The sequence below is a fragment of the Malania oleifera genome, chromosome 13 (assembly GCF_029873635.1).
Source record: "Malania oleifera isolate guangnan ecotype guangnan chromosome 13, ASM2987363v1, whole genome shotgun sequence".
Lineage (NCBI taxonomy): Eukaryota > Viridiplantae > Streptophyta > Magnoliopsida > Santalales > Ximeniaceae > Malania > Malania oleifera.
The window spans coordinates 28,958,759-28,984,059 of record NC_080429.1 but is presented as its reverse complement, the minus strand read 5'-3'; the positions used below and the strand labels follow the sequence as shown (position 1 = coordinate 28,984,059).

The 25,301-nt window shown below is 38.4% G+C and overlaps 1 protein-coding gene across 3 annotated transcripts in view; it reads right to left on the bottom strand.

Moving 5' to 3' along the window:
* Positions 1 to 14,351: 14,351 nt before the first annotated feature.
* The window catches only part of LOC131146262 (protein MODIFIER OF SNC1 1), a 36,895-nt gene continuing 25,945 nt past the window's right edge, over positions 14,352 to 25,301 (bottom strand). For 2 of the 3 annotated variants that reach the window (XR_009134285.1, XR_009134286.1), the window contains exons 7-11: positions 19,175 to 19,252; positions 17,752 to 19,039; positions 17,402 to 17,672; positions 14,681 to 17,317; positions 14,352 to 14,590 (exon numbers count right to left, since the gene is read on the bottom strand). Coding sequence is in view for 1 of the 3 variants with exons in the window: in XM_058095735.1 (XP_057951718.1) it covers positions 14,762 to 17,317; positions 17,402 to 17,672; positions 17,752 to 19,039; positions 19,175 to 19,252 (4,193 nt within the window). In the remaining 2 variants the exon portion in view is untranslated. Of the gene's footprint in view, positions 17,318 to 17,401; positions 17,673 to 17,751; positions 19,040 to 19,174; positions 19,253 to 25,301 lie in introns of all 3 variants that reach the window. The other variant, XM_058095735.1, reaches the window with a different exon arrangement.

Sequence of the window (25,301 nt, the reverse complement as noted above, 5' to 3'; positions counted from 1 at the left end):
TTGCACACAAAATATAAGCCTAAGAAATCTTGCAATATCAATACAAAGACCCTCAAGCTACTGAGTTTTCCCACACAAGATTTATTTGTTAAAATCAGTGGGAACAACTCTAGCCTAACTCTCAAGATAAAAATCAAACAATGCAAACTTCAAATGAGAGTTGTGGGCATTTTAGAATGGAGGACAATCAATCTAGAAACTCTCACAATACTTGGATAATCAAGGAATAAGTGCATGAGAGTGAATGGGATTAATATGAGCTAAATAGGTTTTGAATTTTAAGAGAATTTTGGCTTAATGATTTTACTAATCCACCCTTAATTTTGAAATGAGCTTGTATATATATGCATAGGCAAAATTATAACCGTTGGGGACTCAATGGGCATTATTAAAAAAAGTTTTAAACCTGTTAAATAAAATGACCCCATTTTACCACTTTAACCTCGATAAAAAAATAAACAACTCGAGAGTTTTTAGGTGCCCGACCCAAGGTTCAGGTGCCCCGAACAGACACAGTGTAAAAAGTGTTGTTCGAGATTCGGGTGCCCAAAAATGGGCTTGGTATGTTGACCGAAGCGATTCCTTAAAAGTCCGCGATCGATCTCCTGGTCTAAAGTTCGATATGCCGAACTTATAAGTTTGGTCGCCCAAGGGTAAAATGAACGTGAGATTTGGGTGCCCGGGTTGGTGAAAAGTGACCTGACACAGGTTTGGTCAATCGTGGAAGATGTGTACATTTTGGTTCGATCTGCTGAACATAGGCCAACTTGTTGACTCGTCCATGGTCCGGTCGACTGAGGCAATTTGAATTGCTAGGTTTAGTCGCCCGAATGCCTTCTGATTTTTACCTTTAAGTCATGATTTTTTTTCAAGTTATTCCCCTGATATGGTAAGTGATTTTGGGAACATCTTATGTGCTAGTGGTGGGACCTAGGGTCTTTCTAAAGTCTTTTGAGGACACCAAAAAAATTCGGCGATGGTGATCCCTTAGGTCTTTCTAAGGTCTTGAGCTTATAGTCCTACATGAATGATATGTAGATTATTACAGACCTTTTCTTAATTAAGATTACAGACCCAAATAGAAATTACAACAAATAAATATGTCGGGGTCTTCCTTTTCTTCAAGTTACCACATGTTATCAATGTTATCCAACTTAGTATGATCCTGCACACAAACTTAAAAGTCATCAAATACCAAAGTATTTGTCATTATCAAAATCGGGAATGACTCATAGGGCCAACAATAAACACTGCAGGAGCATTTGTCAACCCAAATGGCATAACCAAGAATTCGTAGTGGTCATACCGAGTCCTAAATGCCGTCTTGGGAACATCCTCTGCTCTGAACTTTATTTGATGATACCCAGACTGTAAATCTATCTTTGAGAAAACCTGTGTCCCCTGTAACTGATCAAATAAATCATTGATGTGGGGAAGCGGGTACTTATTCTTGATAGTCACTTTATTAATTTAACGGTAGTCGATGCACATTCTCATCGACCTATCTTTCTTTTTTACAAATAATACCGACACTCCCCAGGGTGACACGCTGGGAAAAATAAATCCCTTATCCAATAGTTCTTGCAACTGATCCTTCAGTTCTTTTAATTTTGCCGGCGCCATTCTGTACGCCCCTTTCAAAATCGGCGTTGTCCTTGGCACTAAATCAATAGAAAAATTTACCTCACAATCAGGAGGTAGTCCGGGCAAATCCTCAAGAAAGACATCAGGAAAATTCCTCACTATCGGGATATCCTCCATCCTCAACTCACCCTCTTGTATCGCCTTTACACAGGCCACAAAACCCTGACAATCATCTAACAACAATCACCTCACCTGAATAGCGAATAACAACTATGGTGGAGTACGCACACAAGACCCCAAAAACCGATACTCCTGTCCCCTTAGAGGTCTAAACACTACCTCCTTCTAATGACAATCTATACTAACATAGTAAGCTGCTAGCTTGTCCATACCCAGTATCACCTCGAACCTATGCATATCCAAAACAACTAGACTAGCCATTAAAATCCTCCCTTGAATACACACTGAACAATTGCTAAGTACTTTATCACAGATCCCCACAACCCCCATTGGTGTAGCCACTGACAAACTGACACCCAACCACTATGTTTCTAACCCATAAAATTTAATATACTCCGGGCGAGAAAAGAATGCATCGCCCCCGAATCAAAGAAAATAGTAGTTGTAAATGATGGAATTGAAAATGTACCTATCACCACATCTTCTACAACCTATGCATCCCTCGGTTTTAATGCGTAGACTCGAGCTGGGGCAATATTCCTCTACTGTCCGTTATGAGGTTCCTGATGACCTCCTCTGTACGGTCTCAAAGCAAGCACTGTCGCTGACGTTACACGACAATCCCTTGCCATATGTCTCAGCTGATGACACTGATAGCAAACCATCTCCCTCATTCGGCATTCACCCGAGTGTCTCCTATAATATGTAGGACAAGGAGGGGGCACCTAACCATCCTATACAGCTCGATCTCTCACTATCTGTCTCCGTCCACCTTTGTTGTCCTACCTCCTCCATGGCCCCCGACTGGACCATGCCTGAACATCTAAAGACGCAGGCCTCTTTCCCAAACCCTGCGCTGCGGTGCCTCTCTGAAGGCCACCCTCAATCATGGCAGCTCTGTCTACCACCTCTACAAATTTCTGAGCTCGAAAACCTATAACCTACTCAAATAGAATCTACCTCAGACCTTCCTCAAATTTCCTCGCCTTCCTCTCTTCATCGGGTACCAGATACAGAGCAAACCGTGACGGCTCGACAAACTCACCGCATATTGTTGTACTGTCATTAGTCCCTACGTCAGATGCAGGAACTCTGTTGCCTTTGCACTCCTAACAGTAGTGGGAAAGTACCTCTCGAAAAACATCTCTCTAAAACAGCTCCACGTCACCGCTACAAGGTCCAGTCTCTACTCCACCAACAACCTCGCTAATCTCCACCAGCACTTTGCTTCCCCTGTCAACTTAAACGTCGCAAATAGAACTTTCTGCTCATTTATACATGGCAACACTGCCAACATATCCTCTATGTTTTGGAGCCAGTTCTCAGTTACCAATGGGTTTGCTCCTCTAGAAAATGAAAAGGGTCTCATTCGCGTGAATTGCTAAATTTGGCAGCTCCGCTCCCCTAAACCTCTAGCCATCTCGGCCATCACCTACTAGGTGACACTACATAGTATAGCTTCTGGGTCTCCTCCGCCCATACTGGATGGCCCTGCATCATCACCTCCAGCCTGTGCATTGCTACTCCCTGGATCCATCCACAACATATTCCGCTATACATATCTCTCTATCCCCATTTAAGATTCAATCTTACCATACAGAAATATGATCCGGCGATAGTGTATATGGTTTCCTAAAAGTCGTCACCCCAAGAAAAACATAGAAATAACAACGGAACTCCTGCTTCCAGGTCACAAGATAGAACCCTAAATTCTAATTTCATCCTTTTGCAATCATTTGACCCATATCTCATCAATATCAATTCCTATACTCTGGTATTGTATTCAGTTGTTCACTAAAGTCTGCAGAACCTAACAAACCTAGGCTCTGATGCCAAACTATGACACTCCGATTTTTTTCATTCCATTTTTTTTTTTCCATATAAACCACGTATATCGGCCACGTCAACCACTGAAACCATAATACATAACTCAACCCGCAAGTGGGTACCGGGTATACATCATACACACATACATAATCCTAACAGCAGAAGTCATTTCATATTCATATATACATCCCACAGCGAATACACATACCAGAGTACAAAACCATCTATAAATACAAGTCTAATACAAAACCTCTAGGGAAGCCAAACCTCCCTAGCACAAAATACTCACCCTAGCTACTCAAGGTATCTGTTCCCTTCTATCTCAGAGCTCTATCACCAGGTCTATCTCGGTTTCCTGAAATATTTAAATGATTGGGTGAGACACATCTCAATAAGACGAAATAAATTATCTACAGTGTGTGGGAATATGAGATTCATTATATCATAACATATAAGCATACCAGTGTTAGTATTTTCTGAGAAAATATACCTTTTCACATTTATCATCATACAAATATACAAGATAAGCTTACAAAAGCTTTTACTTTCATTTCCAAAATCATTCAATATAACCCAAAATTTACCAGCGAAGTTCTTGAGAATAGGGGAGCTTACCCGCCTATACAAGCAGCTTCCCTCTGCCCTATTATCGTTTGTAACCTAACCAGATTAACTCGGGTTCAACTACAACTGATACTTATCAGAGCACTCACCTTACTCAACAAGCCTTCAGGCGGTGTGTTTTACTTCGCTTTAATTATTTATTAACTCACACTATTCATTTCTCATTTCATTATTGATCCCATTTTCATGTTCATTTCCATTCTCATTTCATTTCCATTTTCTATTTTCATTTTCCATTCCATTTTCCTTTCCATTTCTATATATAGCTCATGAGTGTCACCATATTGAGGTATCTGTGTCTGTACTCATGGCTGCCATGAGGATCTCGCTCCACGTCGTGCTTCCCCCCATGAATAGGGTTGTGCGACACGAAGGCTAGACCTAACCACTGCTGGCTGACCCGATTAGGTCAAATGTCATCATATATCTCATGTCTGAATACGACTGGTTGGCCAAAGCCCTGATCTAGACTCAGAGGGCACAACAACTCTACTATACGGCTCAGCCTATTGCCACGCCACACGCTCCACGAGCTCATATGGTTGCACTACTCCACTAGCAATGGTACCGTGCTCTCATTATCATAACCCATCATTAGGGTTTCCATATTCATCCATCAGGGTTTTCACTGCTACATACCAACAATCATTATGTGGTATTGGCATTTCATCCATCACATGTCTATATTCCCCGTGCAGAATTCCACATTTCATTTACCGCAATTTAATATTCATATTGCAATATTCACATTTCACATAATCATACTTCGCATTTTCATATTGCAAAATTAACATTGCAACATTTTCATTTCCCATATTCACATTTCTTATCATCATGTTTCACATGCCGACATTCCTTATATTCATATTGCAGAATTTTGCATTGCAATATACACATTTCAAAATCAGTATTCTCAACACATTTTATCTTATAAACATTTCTTTTCACAAATATTTAGTATTTCTCAAAACACATTCACATATTTGACATTTCCTCATTTTCTCAGAAAATACCTTTCCTGCATATTTTACTTTCATCATTTTCCCATAATTCAATTCTTATACCACAACACATTTCAATATCACGTATTTCACAAGGTAATTCATTTATCAAAGTTTAAACATTTCCCAACACAATTCATATGCCACACAAATTTCATCTGATATTTATATTATAAATAAATTTTAGGTAAAATATCATATACCATTTTCACATATTTTCCAACCCATAATTTCCATAAAAATACTGTTATAATTTATTTCCCTTATTTGGCTTAGTGAGATGCTCGCAATTTAATCCAAACCTACACCCACGGTGTTCCCAGCTCAATACCCTAAAATTTACATTTTCCCAAACAAAACTTCTGTATTATTCCATCTACTTCACTTCCCTCAGTTCAGAAATACCAAATACCTTATAAAACTTAAAATAACCAACTTACCCATATTTTGGGATGGTGCCCAAGTTGGCCTAACCAACGAATTACTCCAGCAAACTTGAAGAGAATCATCCCAACAGTAGTGTGGCAGCTTCCCATCATCGAACCGATAAATAAAGAAGCTGAAAATCTAGAGAGAAGGTAGAGGAGACGATTTTAGAGAGAGAAAGGAAATGGCTGCATGAACATTTCACTGAAATCCCAATGTTGGTGTATTTATAAAATGTGGATTCGTCAATGAGACACGTCACCTGGTCGATGAGTCCATGAAAGAAGTTCGTTGACGAACTCGTAACCCTCAACGATGTAATTCAGGCTCCACTAAACCCCTCTTGGTAAGTTCTCGTCGACGAGACACGAGTCCACATCAATGAGCCCAAGAACACTGCTCGTCGACGAGCGCTCTGCATTCGTCGATGAGACCCTATGAGTCCCTTTAGAATTCCTCAGGTCTCTACACTCAGAGGTGAGTTGACTATTTTGTATAATGACTTGCATATTGTATTGTAGGTAGTGTTTTGGTTTTGTTATGAAGGGTTTGGGGAGAACTTTCTTTTATGTGAATAATTGTAATCTCCCATGACCCTCCCTTGTAATCACGGTATTCTTTTACCATAAGTGAGGGTTATTAATATATTTGGGATGGGGCTGCTATATAGGTGGCCGTAGGCTCTTCTTGGAGGCGAATAAACATTAGCAAAAACTGTGATAAAAGTAAGATTATATTTAACAAATTTTGAGGACGAAATTTCTACAAGGAGGAGAGAATGTAACGTCCCAAAAATAATTATTACAGGAGGATGTAGTGATTCAAAAAATAAATAATTAATTAATTAATTTTAAAAAATTTAAAAATTAATTAATTTTTATTTTTATTTTTATTAATTAAATATAATAATAATAATATAATAATAATAATAATAATAATTATTATTATTATTATTATTATTATTATTATTATATATATATAAAATATATGTATCACCAAGAAGCTTCACGATTTACTTTGCAGAAATCTAGAGCCCCCCCCCCCCTTTTGTTGCTCACACGCTCTCTCTTTTGTGTCCACCTATCTCCCTCTCTTTTTGATTTCTTCAACCAAACGGGCGCCGATCAAAAATCAAAAAATACCACTAGGCTCCATTCTCCGCCACTGACATTTCTACTAGAGTGGATTTGTTGTAGGAGCGACGTAGACATATCTCCTAGGGTAAGGTAAATTCTCATTCTTGCCTCATATTTTCTTAAATCTTAAGTCAGATTGATGATTGGAGACCACCACGAGAATCTATGGATGATTCTTTACAAGTCTAGCGGAACAGATTTCTCGTGGGGTCGTCATAGGCATAGCCCCAAAACTAGGTTAAGGGGGTTATTTAGAGATTAATTGTTATTTAATTAATGTAGATTTGGAAATGTTAGAATATTGGGCATTCTGGGGTTGAACTAAGGTTATTGAATTCAAGGTTCAGGTGAGCGCCGCGAGTATAATTTCGAGATCCCTGCAAGCATAGTTCAAGAAACCGGGTAAGGAGAATAAATTATAACAGTTATTTTGAGAACTATTGATTTAGTTAATATGTGAAAATGAGTATATGACATTTTGTCTGAAATTATTATGATATAAATATCAGATAAAGTTGTGTGGCATATGATGTATATTGAATTGTGGTGTTTTGGTTTTTGAAATACAAGAGGTGATGAAAAGTGATAAATATTAATGAGTATTTTCTGAGAAATACTGAAATGTGAAACATTGATATATTTATGGGAAAATGATTATGAAATGATGATATGTTCTATTGAGAAATGTTGAAGCACGTGAAACATGATATATACTATTATGAGATGATGAAATGTGCACAAAAAATGATGAGAATATTTTTATTGAGATGAATTAAAATATGCTGATATGAGGTTAATTGTGAATATTGAGATGAGAATATTGAAATGTGAATATCATAATGTGAATACTGAAATGTGAACAAAGAAAGGTGAATAATGCAACGTGAATACTGTAATATGGAAATTGAAATATGATGATTGAATTAAGAATACTAATTGTAAATTTTGGGAAATGTGAATGTTACAAAGTACGAAAGCTGCAATGGGATTATTGAAATATGATTGATGAAATGCCAATACCGGATTTTGATTGCAGGTATGTGGTAATGATAACCCTAACAGATGTTTATGGAAATCCTAATGATGGGTTGTGATATTTAGCACGGTAATGTTACTAGTGGTGATAGTGCAACCACACGGACTCTTGGAGCGTGTGGCATGGCAGTCGATTGAGCGATTTAGCAGAATTGTTGTGCCCCCTGAGTCCGGATCAGGGCTATAGGCCGGCCAGTCGTACTATAGACGCAGGATATATGATATGATATTTTGATCTAACCGGGTCGGCCAGCCGCAATTAGATCCAGCCTTCGGGCCTCACAACCCTGACCATGGGGGGAAGCATGGCGTGGAAAAGAGATCCTCAGGGCAGCCATGAGTTATAGAAGCGATATTGGTACTAGGTACTAAGGAAATTCATGTGCTGGAAAGTGAAATGGAAATGGATATGGAAAGTGAAAGAATGATGAAATTGAGATATGAAAGAAATAATGGAAAATAGGAAATAAAGAATGATGAAATTGAGAAAAGGATGTGTGTGAGTTAATAACATAAATAATTGAGGTGAAGTAAAACTCTCCGCCTGAGGGCTTATTGAGTAAGGTGTGTGTCCTAATGAGTATCAGTTGTAGTTGAACCCGAGTTAATTGGGTAAGGTTACAAAAGATATCAGAGCAGAGGGGAGCTGCATGTATGGACATGCAATCTCCCCTATCCTCAGAAATTTTGCTAGTAAATATGGGTTGTATATGAATGAACTTGAGAAATGGTTTTAAAGCTTATAAAAGCTTGTGTTTTATAACTATATGATTATGAGCATATATATCAGTGTATTTTATCAGATGAATTGATGAATTGAAAAGTAAAATGTGTTATAATTGAACTCATATTGCCACACACTGTAAATAATTTATTCCGTCTTACTGAGATGTGTCTCACCCAAATTATCTAAACTTTTCAGGGAATAGAGACAGACCAGGTGATAGAGTTTCGAGATAGTAGAGAACTGGGACGCTGATATATAGGGTGAATTTTTGGACTAGGGAGGTGTGATTTTCCTAGGGTTGTATTGTTTTTAAGTATGAGATAGAAATGTATGTATATGGATATTATTACTCTGGGTATTGTGTTCTGGATGGTATGTACATTATGTCTTCTGCTGTTAGGTTAATTTAAATAAAATGTATGTTTACTCAGTACCCAAGGGTCATGTGAGTGGTATCAAAGTTGTTGATGTGGCCGATGGTTGATGAATATTTGCTATTTGTTGAAAAAAAAATGGTATGAAAAATCAGGACGTCACATTGGTACTTCTGGAGTGGCGGTTTCATTTTCTTGTGTCTCTGCATATCTCCTATCCAGCTCCTCCCATATATCCCTTGCAGATTTACTTGCCACAATCTCAAAAAGGATATTAGAACTTAAAGCGCAATAGAGTTTATCCATGGCATTTTGATTAATCAAACTGAAATCATTTTCATCTATTTGTGCACATCTTCCTTTAACAATCACTTGCCTGACCCTCCTATCCATTGATTTTAAAAGTACGCTCATTCTAATATTCCAATGGGTTTAATTGACACCACAAAATGCAGGAGGCCTAGTAAGTGACTGTCTCTCACCAAATTAAGCCATTGCAAACTTTTACAAAAAAGTTTAAGTCTAAGCAATTAGGCTCTGATACCAATTGTTGGAATTAGTATATTCCCAAGAGCGGGGGTGAATTGGGCATTTAAAATTTTCTCCTAGGTCAATTCAACTTCCACAAACAGCATCACACAAACCTAGGGTCATTCTATACAATCAAAAACTTAATCAAATATTTAAACAATTAAATACATGTACAACATATAATAAATCAAACATAAACATACATGCGCTGAAATTGAAAGCGTGGAAAAAAAATGGAGGGCCGATACAAAATTTGTTATCGGGATTCGGCCAATATAGCTTACCCTCCTCCCTCAAGCTAACAAGCAAGAGGATTCCACTATGTGCTCGCTTAACGGGTGGAGCGTCACCGATACAACACCCTCTCCCTAATGGGCAAGGGAATACCTTAGGTCAGATTCACAAGGCTGACCCCAACCTATACAACCACCCCTTAGAAAAGTGTACCTAGTTTTCTTAACCGGGTCTAAACTGTCCGGTGCTTTCTTAACTTGGTCTAAGCAATCCGGTACTCTCCTAACCTGGTCTGAGCAAGTCCGGGACTCTTCACAGGGCGAGTCTTCCTCTTCCAACCATACGTCAGGAATACAACAAATATGAAATTTTGTACAAAGAAATGCTACTCAACAAACAAATGTGTACACAATAAAGCTTAAATACACTCACGTATGATATGAAATAAAAGCTCAATGTGAGTATGTGTGGTATTTCTCAAAATGATTTTATAACGTTAGAAAATGATGTATATGATAATGCACTTCAAAGATTTGAACCCAAATCAATTTCTCCAAAAATATTTTCAATAAAAATTATAGGAGAACCTTTGGATTTGCTCTTAAAATATGATTTGAGAAAATGAATAAGATATGAGAGTAAAAGATATATAATTTGTAAAAATAAATGCCCAAATGAATGCTCAAAAACAATGTTCTCTTATAAGATTTATCAAAAGAATAATAAAAAGAGTAAAAAATTAAGTATAAAATTTGAGAGAATTTTTTGGGCTAATCAAATCACTAATTATGAGACATGAGGGGGTATATATAGAGTTGGACAAAAATATGACCGTTGGGGACATATTAAGAATTTTTGAAATTGTTTAATGAAAAATTAACCTGGTTTAGTGCAGTAAAAATAGTTTGACCCGAGAGGTTCGGTCGACCGTATTAAAGGGTCGGTCAGCCGAGCCAACACAATATTCCAAACCTTCGTAGGTTTGATTGCTTAGCCTTAAGGCCAGTCTGCCGGTTCACGAGATTTGGTCGGTCGAGGATATTTTTGAACTGAAAGCTCGGTCGGCCGGGGCAGGTAGAAAAAGTCAAGTTTGAAGGTTGGTCGACCATGGAAGATACATTTAATTAAGGTCGGTCATTCGAGGCTTCGTTAAACATTTGACTTTTGGACTTAAGTGTGGTTGGTCGACTGAGCAAATTTGAACTAGAAGAGTTTGGTCAACCGAGGCTTTTTAATTAAACCAAAAAATCCAACGTCGGTCGACCGGTCATTATAGATTTTATTTTGGCCCTATTTTTTACCCCAAAACTATTCCAAAAACCCTTGTATGATTTTAGGCTTTTAGAAAAAGATTTTTGGTGCAGGTGTTGGGTCCCCTATGGTTAGTTTATGGTCAATCTGAGCTCTCATCCATATCATGCATGTCATGCATTATTACAAACCAAATACAAAAACAAAATGCATTTACAATTAAAAATAGTTTTCTTCTTCTTCTTCTTCTTCTTCTTCTTCTTTTGCTCCTTTGATACGACATGGAATTCGCCAAGTTGTGTGAACTTTAAGTTTTGTCCTAACTTCTATTTTCCCTTTGTTTTATGTACGTGCCAAAATATAAACCTCTTCAAGCACTTGAAAACACACATTAGATCCTTGTGTTTTGTCAGCATCAAAAACAAGGATCGGACTTAAAAAATCAACGTATAAATTATTGTTGAAAAATGTTTGATATCAATTTTATGTTGAATAAATAATTTATTGAACTTTTAATAGTATACACAACATATATTTAAACTATCTTCATAGTTATAAAAGTTTATTCCTTTACAAAAAATAGTTAATCTATTAGATAATTATGAATGATTAATAACTTTTTTGACAAAATTACCCTTATAAGATTAAGAATATTTTTATTAATTAATTTAATGGAATGAGTGTGGCAAAAATACCAAAGAGGGAAAAAAAGACGAAATTATTTTGGGGCATAGGCAGCTAAAGAACAAAAGAAAAAACATATTAGAAACATAGAAACATTAATTGAACACATTATATCCGCATTACATGGTAGTATAGTATACATTAATAAAATAGCATATATATTATGTATTGTGATTTAACTTATTCATATAATATATAACTTATTAATTACATTATACTATCCAAACAAATTAATTAAAAAATAATTTAACTTAATAAGTAAAACTATTTTATATTATTCCTAGAATTTAATGCATTTTATGCATTGTAAATATAAATTATATTTAAAATTTCATAACAATACTATTAGTCATTGGCCTTAGAGTCGAGTCTAGAAGGGGGGTGAATAGGTTCTTTTGCATATTTTCACTTTTCTCTACAAAATAATAAATCTTGACAAGATGTAAGCAATTATATCACAATATATAGAATGTAAATCATGCACAAGATATAAATGAAAGAATATAGGGAAGAGCAGCTTGACAAACGATATTAACGTGGTTTGGCCTCTTGCCTACATCCACGCCTTGAGACACACTCAAGAATTCTCAATCCACTATCAACCTCCTTCACTGGTGGAGGAGTCTTTACACAGGGGAACACATCTCTTTCGCTCACCAAGAGCCTTACCAAGGGAACCAATCCCTTAACGCTCACCCAGAGCCATAAGGTTCACCAAGAATCCTTGTAATTCGGTTCACCAAGTACCTTCACATGAGAACCAGTCTCAATTGCTTACAAAGAGCCCAAACAAGGGAACCAATTCTTTTAACACTTGGTTCACAAAGAACCCTTACAAGATGAATATAAATTACAAAAATAATGTTCCTTGAATGAGCTGATTTATAATACAATACAAAACAATTCCTAATCTCTTAAGTAATGAATCACAATAAGATTAGAGAGCAAGAGAGAGATTGAGCATAAAAATGATGAACTAAAATGTGATATGCTTGGAAATAATAATCACTAAGATCAATGTTTAAACAAGTTTTTGGACTTGTATTTATAGGCAAATTGGACTACTAGCTAGTTTATGGTCATTGAGCTAATAAATTATTTATTTATTTAGGAAACTAATCATTTATAGCTATTGGGTGTAGAATCCCAATGCAAACCATTAATGATTTTCCCCAAACCGTCGACGGTTTCCTCAAGCAAAAATCCATTTAGCTCTCTGCCTAAAACCATTGACGTTTTGCCTTGTTTCTTCAAAATCTTGATTTTAAGGTGCATAAATAAGGTTTAAACCCAACTGAGACCAAGTTTCAAAAAAATTATAACATTAATATGATTTAAAACTTGTCTCATATAAAAATACATTTGAGTATAGGATTTTTTGTTAAATTCTTTATTTTGTCTTTGAAAACGATGAGTATTAAACTAATGACTTAGTGAAATCTTATATACTCTTATGTCCTAGTATGCACATGCAATTTGCTCAACTCTTAATAAACATGTGTGAAACAGAACTACAGGAGTTATAGCAAGTACTACCTCAAACACTCTCCATTACATATGTTTCTATATAAGCTTCCATTGGTATGTGCTTGAACTCTTCTGATTGAGTGTTTACTTGATCTTTGCCTATTTGAGTGTCCACTCGATCTTTGCCTATGTGAATGTTCGCTTGATCTTTGCACAAAACCCGTATCTGTGTGATTTTGCCACTTATACCTATCACAGCTTAGTATGCAAAGATTAGTTTAATTAAGAACCATTAATGGATTGTTATCATCAAAATACGATAATTAGGATCATGTAGCCACTTGGGCTAATAGTCTCTATCAATTAAAATAGATGGAATGAAACTAAAATGAGAAGGCATCAAAGAATTTCTTATAATTTTAGCTAATAGATGTCAATGTCGTTACACCTTTGATAGTTTAGAAAATGCGCAAGTGTAGTTTCCAAAAATTTAAGAATGCATTTGTTGGATAACTAGTTTAAGAGATGCAAGTATATTTTGATCCTAATATTTTTCGTTCATACTTTTGCACTTGAAATTTTGAATTTATAGAGCCACCTTAATAGTTCTGCTACAATGATTTTGCATAGTTTTTTCAAATGAAAATCTCCTCGAGGCCTACCGAAGTTAAAACACGACAATGTGCTAAGCATTTCAAAATCGTTTGTCATATAGGTAAATGAAGACCAAGATTTGATATGTTCTTCAAAGAGCATTTTGGTATAAAATGTAAAACAAAAACAAGGTAGAAAGACCAAACCATGCAAATTATGGGAAATTATTGATTTTAGCTAGCCAATAATGACAATTATTTTGTGGGTACAAAAATCAACGACCCATGCCCTTTGAAATGGATTCATTTTTTTCACATATTTCCAAATCTACCACCCCAACTCCCAAACAAAGCTAATTATGTAAATCAACCCAGCCAGCACCAGCACCACTCAAGTACAAAGGGGAAGAATTCTATGCGGGCATGGTGCCAACTGACATTTAGACTGATAATTTTCCAGTGGCCATTGACAAAATATTTTTGTTGAGTTTCTAAACACACCATGGTTATAACTCTACGGCTTTGGGAGACCACAGATTAATTCATTATAATTACAAAGACGCAGGCTGGCAGCACTAATTGGCAGCGCTATATAAAACCTTCCCTTGAAAACAAAGCCATCGGGCTACAGCAATCAAAGCTAACAATGACATTATACTTCTCCACATGCAAAGCTATTCAGAAAACTTTCCCTGTATCTCATTCCCACTCCAGTGCCCTCAAGTTAGGTTATGGGGACGGCGGTTGCTAAATACAAGACATCATTAAAAAAAAAAATGTCAGGGTTTCACAGCGAACCAGCCGTGACCAAATTAAGATTTCCAAATCAGGTACAATATAGGGAAAAAAGAAAAAAAAAAAAAAAAAACCAACCACATCTCAGCATCTCGTCAATATCCAGCTCGGACTCCTAACCCTGTTCCATGCACACAAAACACATGAGTATACAAATAAAGCAGTTCTGAATTGATCAATTCAATCAGATCTACTCCCAAAACAGCAGTACCTGTAAACATGGGGCGTCAAGCCACAATTCATTGGAGAAATGGTGTTCAAGAAAATTAAAGAACCCTGCTTTTATAATCTGTCAATCATAACCAGAATCCACTCGAACGGTGCCACTGTGACGCCCATAAAAGTTCCCACCACTACGCCTCGAGTGACTGTGACCCCTCTCCCTGAACTTTGAACCTGTAATATGTGAACCATCTGTTGGACCTTCAGAGCTGTGCGATTTGCTACTATTGTACGGGCCCACTGGCTGGTACTCGTAGTGTGAAGCGTGCCTGTGTCTATCCCGGTTTGCAGATGGATTATGCTGCCTGTTATCCTGCCCAGCTGAGCTCCACTCAACACGAGATTCCTGTCCCCTGCCAAAACGGCTGCTTTGGTTTCCATTCTTCCGGAACCCTGATGACAACCGCTGCTCGTGCCGATTATCCACAGATGCAGAAACCGGCTCAACAGGGCTAACAGGACCTTGTTTTGGGGATTGAGGACGCCCTTTGAGTGAAGCTACTTTCCTCTCTCTCCTAAGATCCTGATGCCCCACCAGTGGTGCTTCTGCTCCAATGCTATCTTCAGATATGGTTTGATGGGAGTCAGGCTGGCTAATATTTTCATTGGTCTCCTTTTCATGCCGTGAAGGAATATGCACCCCACCCTGGGAAGTGGACTCCTTGATAGCCTTACCAACCTGATGTGTAGCATTCTGTCCTCCGTAAGACCTGCTTCCCCGTTGATTGTGAGTAGAATTTGGCAGAGATTTTGGTTGCCAATGAGATGTTGAACGTTCCCAAGCACCCCGATTCTCTTTCAAAGCAGCACCTCTATCCACTTGACTCGTCTCAAGGGCTGGAGACTGGGTGAAAGTATTATCCACATCCCCAGCATTTATGCTCTTCTGATCAAAATCATTCCCTGAGCCTTTGTGTCCCTTAAATGAGTGTCGCTTTCCTCTGCCCGTTGCACCCAGATCTTTTACAGCAGGAACTTTTCCTGGAGCAGCTGACTCAGAATTATCAGTAATGTTCCAGCCATCAGTCATGTTCCAACCATCATCATACTTTGGCTGCTCTTTGGGTAAGTGCACATCAGGCTTCAGAGTCTGATGGTCAATGGGTATATCAACATTCTTGCTTATATTTGAAGTAAAAGATGATCCATCTTGCAAACCTTCCACAGGAGTTGATTCTGTTGAAACCCGTTGTTTCCACGATCCATGTGCTTTTGCATGCTTATTTTGCCTGCCTTGCCCACTCCTGGACTCCAAACCATGCCCTACTTTTCCCATCACCAAGCCAGCAGGCTGAGTATTTTCAATGCTCCGAGAACCAGATTCCACTTTAATAGTCTCATCTGATCTAATCTGCCTAAATGGAGCTGTCGTTTGTTGAATACTTCCTTGCTGAGCCAGTTCTTTGGCTACTGGTTTTGGAACATATCTCTCCATTTCTGCCCTCTTGCTTTTAGGACTATTCTGCACTAAAATATCACTTTTTGCTGACATAGTAGTAGTTTCAGCTACATTTCTGTGGTTGACTTCAACAGCAACTTCCCTTTGGTTCTGTGAACGGACAGGTGCCCAGACAACAGCATCATTGCTATGGAATTTCTCCCCTGAGTTTGTAATTTGTGGGTTCCGTGGCATCCTGCGGGAATGCTGAGGCTTCCACTGGTTATTTACTCTTAGATGAGTTTCCTCACCTGGTAAAGAAGAGCGCTGCTCTGAAGACTGCATTGTATCATTAGAACGCACTAGAGACTGAACTGAGCTGGCTTCCAACTTGGAATCAGGAGTCTCCGGTTTACTGCTTTCCATAGAAGTTTTGGCAAGAGTTGTCTCTTTTGGAACAGGTAAAGAAGAAGCAGTCATAGAAGATGTCTCCTCCAGCTTTTGCTTGTTCTTGCCACCTCTATTATTTTTCCTCCTCTGATATACTGTGGACTCTGCCATCACACTTGGATTAATGGGCAAGCTTGACTCACTGCTCAAGGAAATTTCATGGTTAACCACCTCAGCAGATGCAGATGCAGATGCATTGGTTGCTGTATCAGTATGACTTCTTGGAGCTTCAGTAGCATTGGTAGTAGTTGACATTTCAGTTAAATTCTTGTCCAAATGAGTATTTTGCTTCTGTTTATAGCTTATTCGTTTCTGCTTGGAGACACTGCTATCTCGGCCTTGCAGAGTAGTTTTAGCATTAGCGGTGTCAGTACTATTATGATCCTGCTGCAAGGGCAAAGATTGGTTATGTGTCACAACAGCTTCCTCATGGGCATTCTTTGTTGTCCCCGGAGGCAATTCCTGGGACAAAATGACAGATTCTCCAGCTGTGCTCATGCTCTCGCCCATCTGTAGTACTGAATTAGATTTGGATACTGATTCTGAGGTTGGTACTCCAGATCTAACAGCATCTACTGTTGATGCAACAAGATTTCTGGATTCTCCTTGCTTAAGCTGGATAGCACCATCCAATTGAACTTCATCCAACTTCTTGTCTAAACCTTCTACTGCTTGTGTACGCTTGTTTAACTCTTCCAATTTTGCATGAGCCTTGGCCTTCTGCTCTCTTGTCCGTTCTTCCTCCTCCTTCTGCAGTTGTTTTGCTTTTTGTTTGGCTAACTCTTTCATCTTAGCCCGCTGATGGACCAAGTATAAACACTTAGTACATTAAACTTCATGCGCATTAAATTCAGGGAACCAAGAGAGAGAGAGATGTATTACCTGTGCATGACAATCACTTGGATCAAATGTGGGTGTCACAGAATCTCTATCATCCTTCCCTTGAAAATATGATCCAGACCTTTCAATAGACTCTGTTGATGCAGGGCGATCTTGAATATGAGGATTAGAAGAAGTTTCAAAGTTCGTCACCGAAACCACATTTGATGAATCTGCAACAAGGGGTTTCTTGCGCCACCCATCTGTCTCCTGAGGGCTGAACTTCGCTTTACCACGATTGTCAACCACAGCTTGCAAGCCATAATTACCTCTCCTGTGAATATGCAAATGAGTATTTTCCCCAGCACTGGATGTACCATGTCCAATATTAGAAAATGAAGTAACAAACAAACCTGGATACAGTTGTTCCAGCAGCTGTAGCTTCAAGGCTTAGATCCCCAGCATCAGCACCAACATCATGTGAGGCAGGGATAGCAACTCCACTAGCATGAGTTCTTTCAAATGCAGCATCAGTACTAGCTTCATTCATAGAAATGTTGGCATTGGTGTTACCACTATTTAATCTCTTCTTGTGATCCTCCCTGTTAGAAACAGATGACACATCATGCCATCCATCAGAAACCCGGGCTTTTGCATTTAAACCCTCTATCTTCTGTATTAAGGTGGAATCTGAAGAAGCAGAGGAGGCATTTTCCAACTTTTTTGTCAAACTCCTATCAACAGCCTTTGCATCACCCATATTTTCAGATAAGTTTTGCTTGCTAGGGCGTGAAGAACAACCTCCTTGTTTTCCAGAATGAGAAGACGATTCTTCACCCATGAGAATTCTTCTCGACTCCATATCTTCATCATTCTGGTAATCTGCTCCCCAGTCATTCTCCCATGATGATGCTCTTGCATGGTTACCCTTTTCAGGATGTGGGTCATTGGTTGCAGGGGCATGCTCCCACTTCTGTTCTTCATCTTTCCCATTCCAACCATTGTTTTGTTTCAGTAGAACCTTGTTTGGTCCTCGAGTATCGCGAGGATGAGTGGATTCCACTTGTTCTGAAGCCAATGCTTTGCTAGTCGAACCATATCCACTAAAATGGGCATGTGAATTGCTGGGATCAGGAGCATTTTGGCTTGAATACCTGTTATAAACAGAGGGACCAGCAGCCATTCCCATAAAAGGAATATCACGTTCATTGGGATTGCAATAGCCCATCGGAGGAGCATAATAACCCTCATAGGTCACTGGCCCATGGAAAAATCCAGGCCTAATTGGTACACTTGGGCGGATAAAAGCATCAGGCATATGAGGTCTGTACAAATCTCCATTCTTTGGGTGGTGTCCTCTTGGTCCAGCTACTGGTGGGGGAGTTGGCTGCGTGTTGGCAAGAGCAGCAGGAACCTGAGGGCGATAGTAAGGAAATGGTTCCATAGGAAAACCACCAGGAGGGACTGGGGCTCCATATGGAGGACCTCTAAACCAAACACCACCAGGAGAACCAGCCATTGGAGCACCATGCCAAGGATCAAAATGCTGAGGGGGAATGCTGGCATTTGGGAATGGTTGAGGATCACTCTGCCACTTCTCCACACCAGGCTGGGCCCCTCCATCTTCAACATATGGAGAACTCTCTCTTCTCCAACTATTCACAACTCCACCCTTGACATTTGCATTTACAGAGACATCACCTGCAATATGAAAAGAAATGTAAATACCATCTTAAATCAGAAAAAATACACAAAAACCTACTTTAAGAAATTAGCACCAGAAGAAGAAACTTGTTTCTTATGAAAACATAAAAAGTAGAGTGCATGTATGCAAACCTGAAGAAGTCACAGTACTCTCTTTCACTGGTGCCACCACACCAGAAGATGATCCAGGACGCCTGTGAGGACCATGGTCTGCCAATAGTTGATCAAGCAATCAGAAGATGCACAGCATTTTGCAGGTGAACAATTACAGATACCCTACTAGATGTCGAGGTTATTTACAGTTACCGCTATGCTTATTGAAAGAACTTAACATAGAGTTCCTCAGGGACTAGTTCTCATAATGACAAAACCATTTTTGCTGCCTTCTAAATTTTATAGAAGTTGCGTGTTTCAGAATTTAGGGATTTTATACTAGTTTGGGACACTAGCTTATTTCAGGAATTTTTTACACCTCTCGGATACCAACAACACTAGCCTGACAGACATGCGCCGGACACATGTTAAAAATTGAATAACATATTTTTCTAGACACTTCATACATGGTGTGGGTGGGACACTAGCAGCAAAACACCATTTTTGTTACTTTTGTTCAACTCTTTAATTTGATTATAAAAATAAATAATAAAAAAAACTCCAAAACAAGAGAGGAGAGAAGCAGAGAGTTGGGGGTTGTAAATTGTTATTGGGTCATTTATCATTATTAGTATGTGTTTATGTTATTAAGTGGGACTGTGTGAGTCAGTAAGGGTATTATGGTCATTGGCATTGTACTTGACATGTATTATAAATATAGGACATATCATTGAGGTTAGATTTCCATGTTATCCAATTACTCAACATGGTATCAGAGCAAGATCCAGCTTGAAACCTACGTGCATAGTGCATACTAACACCAAACCCTAAACCTCAAACCTACGGCTGTAGAGGGATTACTTGCATCACCAAAGACCAGAAGCGAAGTCCAGTAGCAGCTGGAAAGCACTCTAGTTGCCATCAGAGAATCCTGGATGCTGCTGCCCTCTCAGAAACTCAAATAAATTCTTCATATTTTGCAAAGATAACCACATCGACACACAGAACCAGCTGTTCTACAGACCTGTAAATTTCATAGCCAGAGAGAGCTCCATGCGCCGGCCGGAAGCCAGCAAATCCGACTCCACACACCGGCACATGAAAGTGCTTTGAGCAAGCTTTCAGCTCTGATTTTTTCTAGAATGGTCTGATATTCTTCAGAGGCCATGGTATCAAGTTGTTGGTCCTATTCTTTGTTCAAAGATTCAACCTTTTTCGATCACTCACTCATGGCAATTCATTAGTTCTCAGGTATTATTAAAGCGATCAGCTGGGGCCTTGTGGCAGTGGCAGTGGCAGTGGCAGCAAGATTAGGCGAATTTTTAGGACTATGGCAATGCTATGCCCAATTGTTGGTGGCTCGTTTGTGACTGAATCGGTGGTTGACTTGTTCGTGGTTGTTCCGATCGGTCCGAAAGTTCGCTTGTGGTTGTTTCAGTTGGTCCACAAGTTCACTTTTGGTGTTCCAAGAGCAATTTGTTCGCTATATACTTCTGATTTTCCTACTGTGTCAAGGTTGTGTGCGTGTGTGGGGATGGCATCCTCAAATCCCAAAAGTGTGTTTCCCTCGTCAATTACTTGTTTGGATGAACAACATACTGTAAATGTCTCAAAGGATGAGTAACAAGCAACTCATCACATTGCATCTTCTGCTCAAAAGGGTAATCCTACCATTTGTATGTCATCTGGTATCTCCCCACTAGTCCTTGGATTATTGACTCTGCTGCTATTGACCATATGATAAGTGTAACAAACTTATTTTCTGCCCTTCAATATCCGAAAAATCTGCCTCAAGTCACACTTGCTAATGGGTTCACAACTATAGCTAAGGGGATAGGAACAATAAATCCTACTCCCTCCATTCTCTTTCCTCTTTTTGTACATTCCTAACTCCCCTTTCAATCTCATATCAGTTAGTAAGCTTATGAAGGCACTAAATTGTTATGTAATCTTCTTTCCTAATTCCATGATTATTCAAGATCTGAAGACAAGGAAGATAATTGGTACAAGACGTGAGGCTTGTGGACTTCACTACTTTGAGTCGCTCTCTTCTGCCATAGCCTGCACAGTTGTCGCTACACCACTTCAAATCCATAGTCACCTTGGACAAATTGAAACAACTAGTTCCTACCTTGAATTCTATGTCTAGTCTTAAGTGTGAGTCTTGTCAGTTGGGAAAACACCATCACATTCCCTTAGCTTCTCAGGTCAACAAACAAGCCAATAGTCCTTTCATGCTCATCCATTCTGATGTTTGGGGTCCTTGTTGTGTCACATCGAGATTGGGGTTTCGATATCAGGATGAGTCGGAAGACGTAGTTGTATTTAATGAAAGATCGTTATGAGTTGTTTAATATCTTTTCTGCCTTTTGTTCTCAAATAAAAACGCCATTTGATATGCTAGTCAAGACACTTCGTAATGATAATGCTAAGGAATACTTCAATACACAACTCAATACCGATATGACTAATTCTAGTATGATCCATTAGACATCTTGTGCCCACACTGCACAAGAAAATAGAGTTGCAGTATGAAACGAACATATTCTCGAAGTCATCGTATCCTATTGTATCAAATGAATGTCACTAAAGTTTTTTTGGAGTAATGTCATGCTCACTGCTTGCTATCTCATTAATAAAATGTCATCCTTTGTCCTTGTTGGTAAAAATCTCATATTTAGTTATCTTCCCTATCCCTAAGGCTCCTTTATTCCCCTTTCCTCACCATATATTCGATTGAGTCTTTTTTCCATCAATTAACTCCAGGAACGAATAAGTGTGTGCTATCAAATGTATTGTTCTGGGGTATTCCTATTCATAAAAGTGATATCAATGTTAGCCCTACTTTACATCAATTTTTTGTCTTCGCTTATGTCCTCTTTTCTAAGTCTACTCCACAATACTATGATTCCTTTAGTTTTGTTGACCTTAAAGAGTCCCTTCATCTACCTTGCTTCCAAATACAAACCTAATATTTACGCCCAATCCTCCTACATCTTTTAGTTTGATTCCTCTTCTTTGCTTGGATCATCACAATTAGCAGGTATACACACGGCGACTCAAGGGAGGAGAGCCGCCTCTAGCTTCTACTTCTACACTTCTAGTTCCCTCATCAGACGATCCTATTTCCCCAGATATTTATCCTCCCATTGCTGTTCGAAAAGGTAAACATAATTGTACTCAACATCCAATCTCTAATTATGTTTGTTATGATTTCTCGTCACCCTTATATTACTGTTTTGTTAGTACTTTGTATTTTGTTGCTCTTCCAAAATATAGTTTTGAAGCCCTATCCCATTCTAGGTGGAGGAATGCAATGATTGAAGAGATGCATGCACTACAGGATAGTGATACTTGAGAGTTGGTACCTATACCTTCTAATAAGTCGATGATTGGTTGTCATTGGGTGTATAATGTCAAGGTTAATCCAAATGGTCCCATGGCTCGATTGAAGACCTGCCTTGTTGCTAAGGAATATACTCAAGTGTATGGTTTGGATAATTCAAACACATTCTCCCCAATCACTAAACCTGCTTTAGTACGTTTGTTCATCTCCTTAACCACTACTTGCCATTAACCTCTACATCAATTAGATATGAAGAATGCTTTCCTACATGATGATCTCCAGGAGGAGGTCTATATGGAGCAACCACCTGAGTTTGTTGCTCAGGAAGGGAGTCACGCTTAGTGTGTTAGCTCAAGAAATCATTATATGGTTTATTACACTCTCTGAGAGCATGATTCGTTCAATTTAGTGTCGTCATACTTGAGTTGGGCCTCCAACAATGTGTAGTGGATCACTCCAAATTTTATTGGCGTACTCCATCAGGACAGATTTTTCTTATTGTGTATGGATGATATTGTGATTACTAGAAATGATGATCATGACATCTAGGATCTAAAGCTATTCTTACATACTAAATTGCAAACCAAGGATTTGGGACCATTGAAGTACTTCTTGGATATAAAGTATCAAGATCTCGCATGGAGAACGTTCTTGTCACAAAGAAAGTATCTTGACGTTTTAGATGAGACTGGTTGTTGGATCCAAATCTATTGATACACCCATGGATCCCAACAATAAGTTAATGTCAAATATGGGTGATTTGGTGCCTAACCCAAGACAATACTGAAGACTTGTTGGAAAATTGAATTATTTTTTTGATAGAAAAAGAAATTCATTAGATAAATAAAGAATGTACAATCAAGAGAAAAGACATCTCCTTCAACGAAATCTAAGAATCCCCAAAAAAACAAAACAAAAAAATGAAAACACAAAATACAGCAAACTCAAATCAGCACACCCTTAAAAGGGACTTCCAATCCTGCTAAACATCTATCAAACACATCCCCTTAAAAAATTTCCATTGCCCACACACCACAAAAAGCACTTTCTCCCGCACCAACCAATATGGAATCTTCTTCCCTTAAAAAATACGTAGATTACGTTCCTTCGACAAGCCCCACAACACAACAAATAAAGCATAAATAAAGTAATACCTACCTTCCTCCTAAACCCCATAAAAGATATTGCCAAGGACGACTCCACTTTTCTAGGACAAACCCAGCTTTCCCAAAAATAATTAAATAACTTGTTGCAAACCTTCCATGCAAAATCACAATGCAAGAAAAGATGAGAAACAGATTCTGAACAATCAAAACAAAGCATACATATATTAGGGGATAAAGCCTTTAACGGTCTCCTCATCTGCAGCAAGTCATTCGTATTTATTCCATTAAGCACAACCGAAAGAAACACTTTGATTTTATGGGAGATTTTGACATGCTAGAATACTTTGTAGAGTGGAAAGGAATGATTGGTATCGACCAAGAAATCAAAGAAAGATTTACCAAACACTCAAGGAATCCAACAACCAAGATCGACTATCATCCTCAGAAGGCATCCTACACTTGTTCAACATAACCAACAAAGAGGATAATTCAATCGTTTCCCTATCATTCAAGGCTCTACTAAAACAAAAATCCCAAGAAGGTAGATTAGGACCGCCCAAATCTACAATAAAAGAAAAAATGGGATTATTTTTCCTTGAGCTCAAACAAAACAAGCGAGGAAATGAGGTGACCAAAACAACATTCCCCAACCATATATCTTTGAACAAAAATGAATGTTGCAACCCTTATCCATCATAAATTTGGTGTGGAGAATAAAGGGAGGATAAATCTAGGAAATAGCTTTCCACAGGCTTTCTGAAGAACATCTAGAGCCTAAATTAGTATCCCACCCATTCCCATCAAGTCCAAATTTACTTTTGATAACTTTATGCCATAAGGAGGAAACCCCTAACGAGAACCACCAAAGCCATTTAGCCAAAAGAGTCTTGTTCTTGAAGTATCACACAGACACTACTAGATATATATTTCGCAACAAGTGTTGTGAATCAATTGCTCAATTCTCCAAACACAAGTCATCGGGATGCATTATTTTGCAATTTGAGATATCTCAAAAGTGCTCCAAAGCAAGGTCTCTTATATCAGGATATATGTCAAATTCATCTTCAAGGATATACATATGTAGATTGAGCTTGGTCGTCTTCCCACCAAAGATCCACAATCGGGTACTGTATCTTTATTGGTGGTAATTTGGTATCTTGGAAGAGTAAGAAACAAACTATGGTGGCCAAGTCAAGTGTTGAGTTAGAGTATAGGGCTATGGCTCACACTACATGTGAACTTGTTTGGCCAAAGAACAAGTTGGAAGAACTAGGTTTTCCACATTCTCAACCTATGGAGTTGATGTGTGACAATCGAATTGCTATTCATATTGCCAGCAACCTGGTCTTCCATGAGTGGACAAAGCATATCAAAGTTGATAGCAATTTTGTTCAAGAGTAACTTGTACAAAAGCTCATTACAATAACTTATGTGAAGTGTGATTTTTAGCTTGCTAATTTATTCACTAAAGCATTGGGAGATGCTCGTGTGAAATTCATTTGTAACAAGCTAGGAGCATACTATATATATGCTCCAACTTGAGGGGATGTTAATGGTTATTGGGTTATTTATCATTACAAGTATGTGCTACACAGTTATATTAGTAAGTGTTAGTAAGGGTATTATCGTCATTGGTATTGTACTTGACATATATTATAAATTGAGGGAGAGACAAATCATTGAGATTAGATCTTCCATCTTACCCAATTATTCA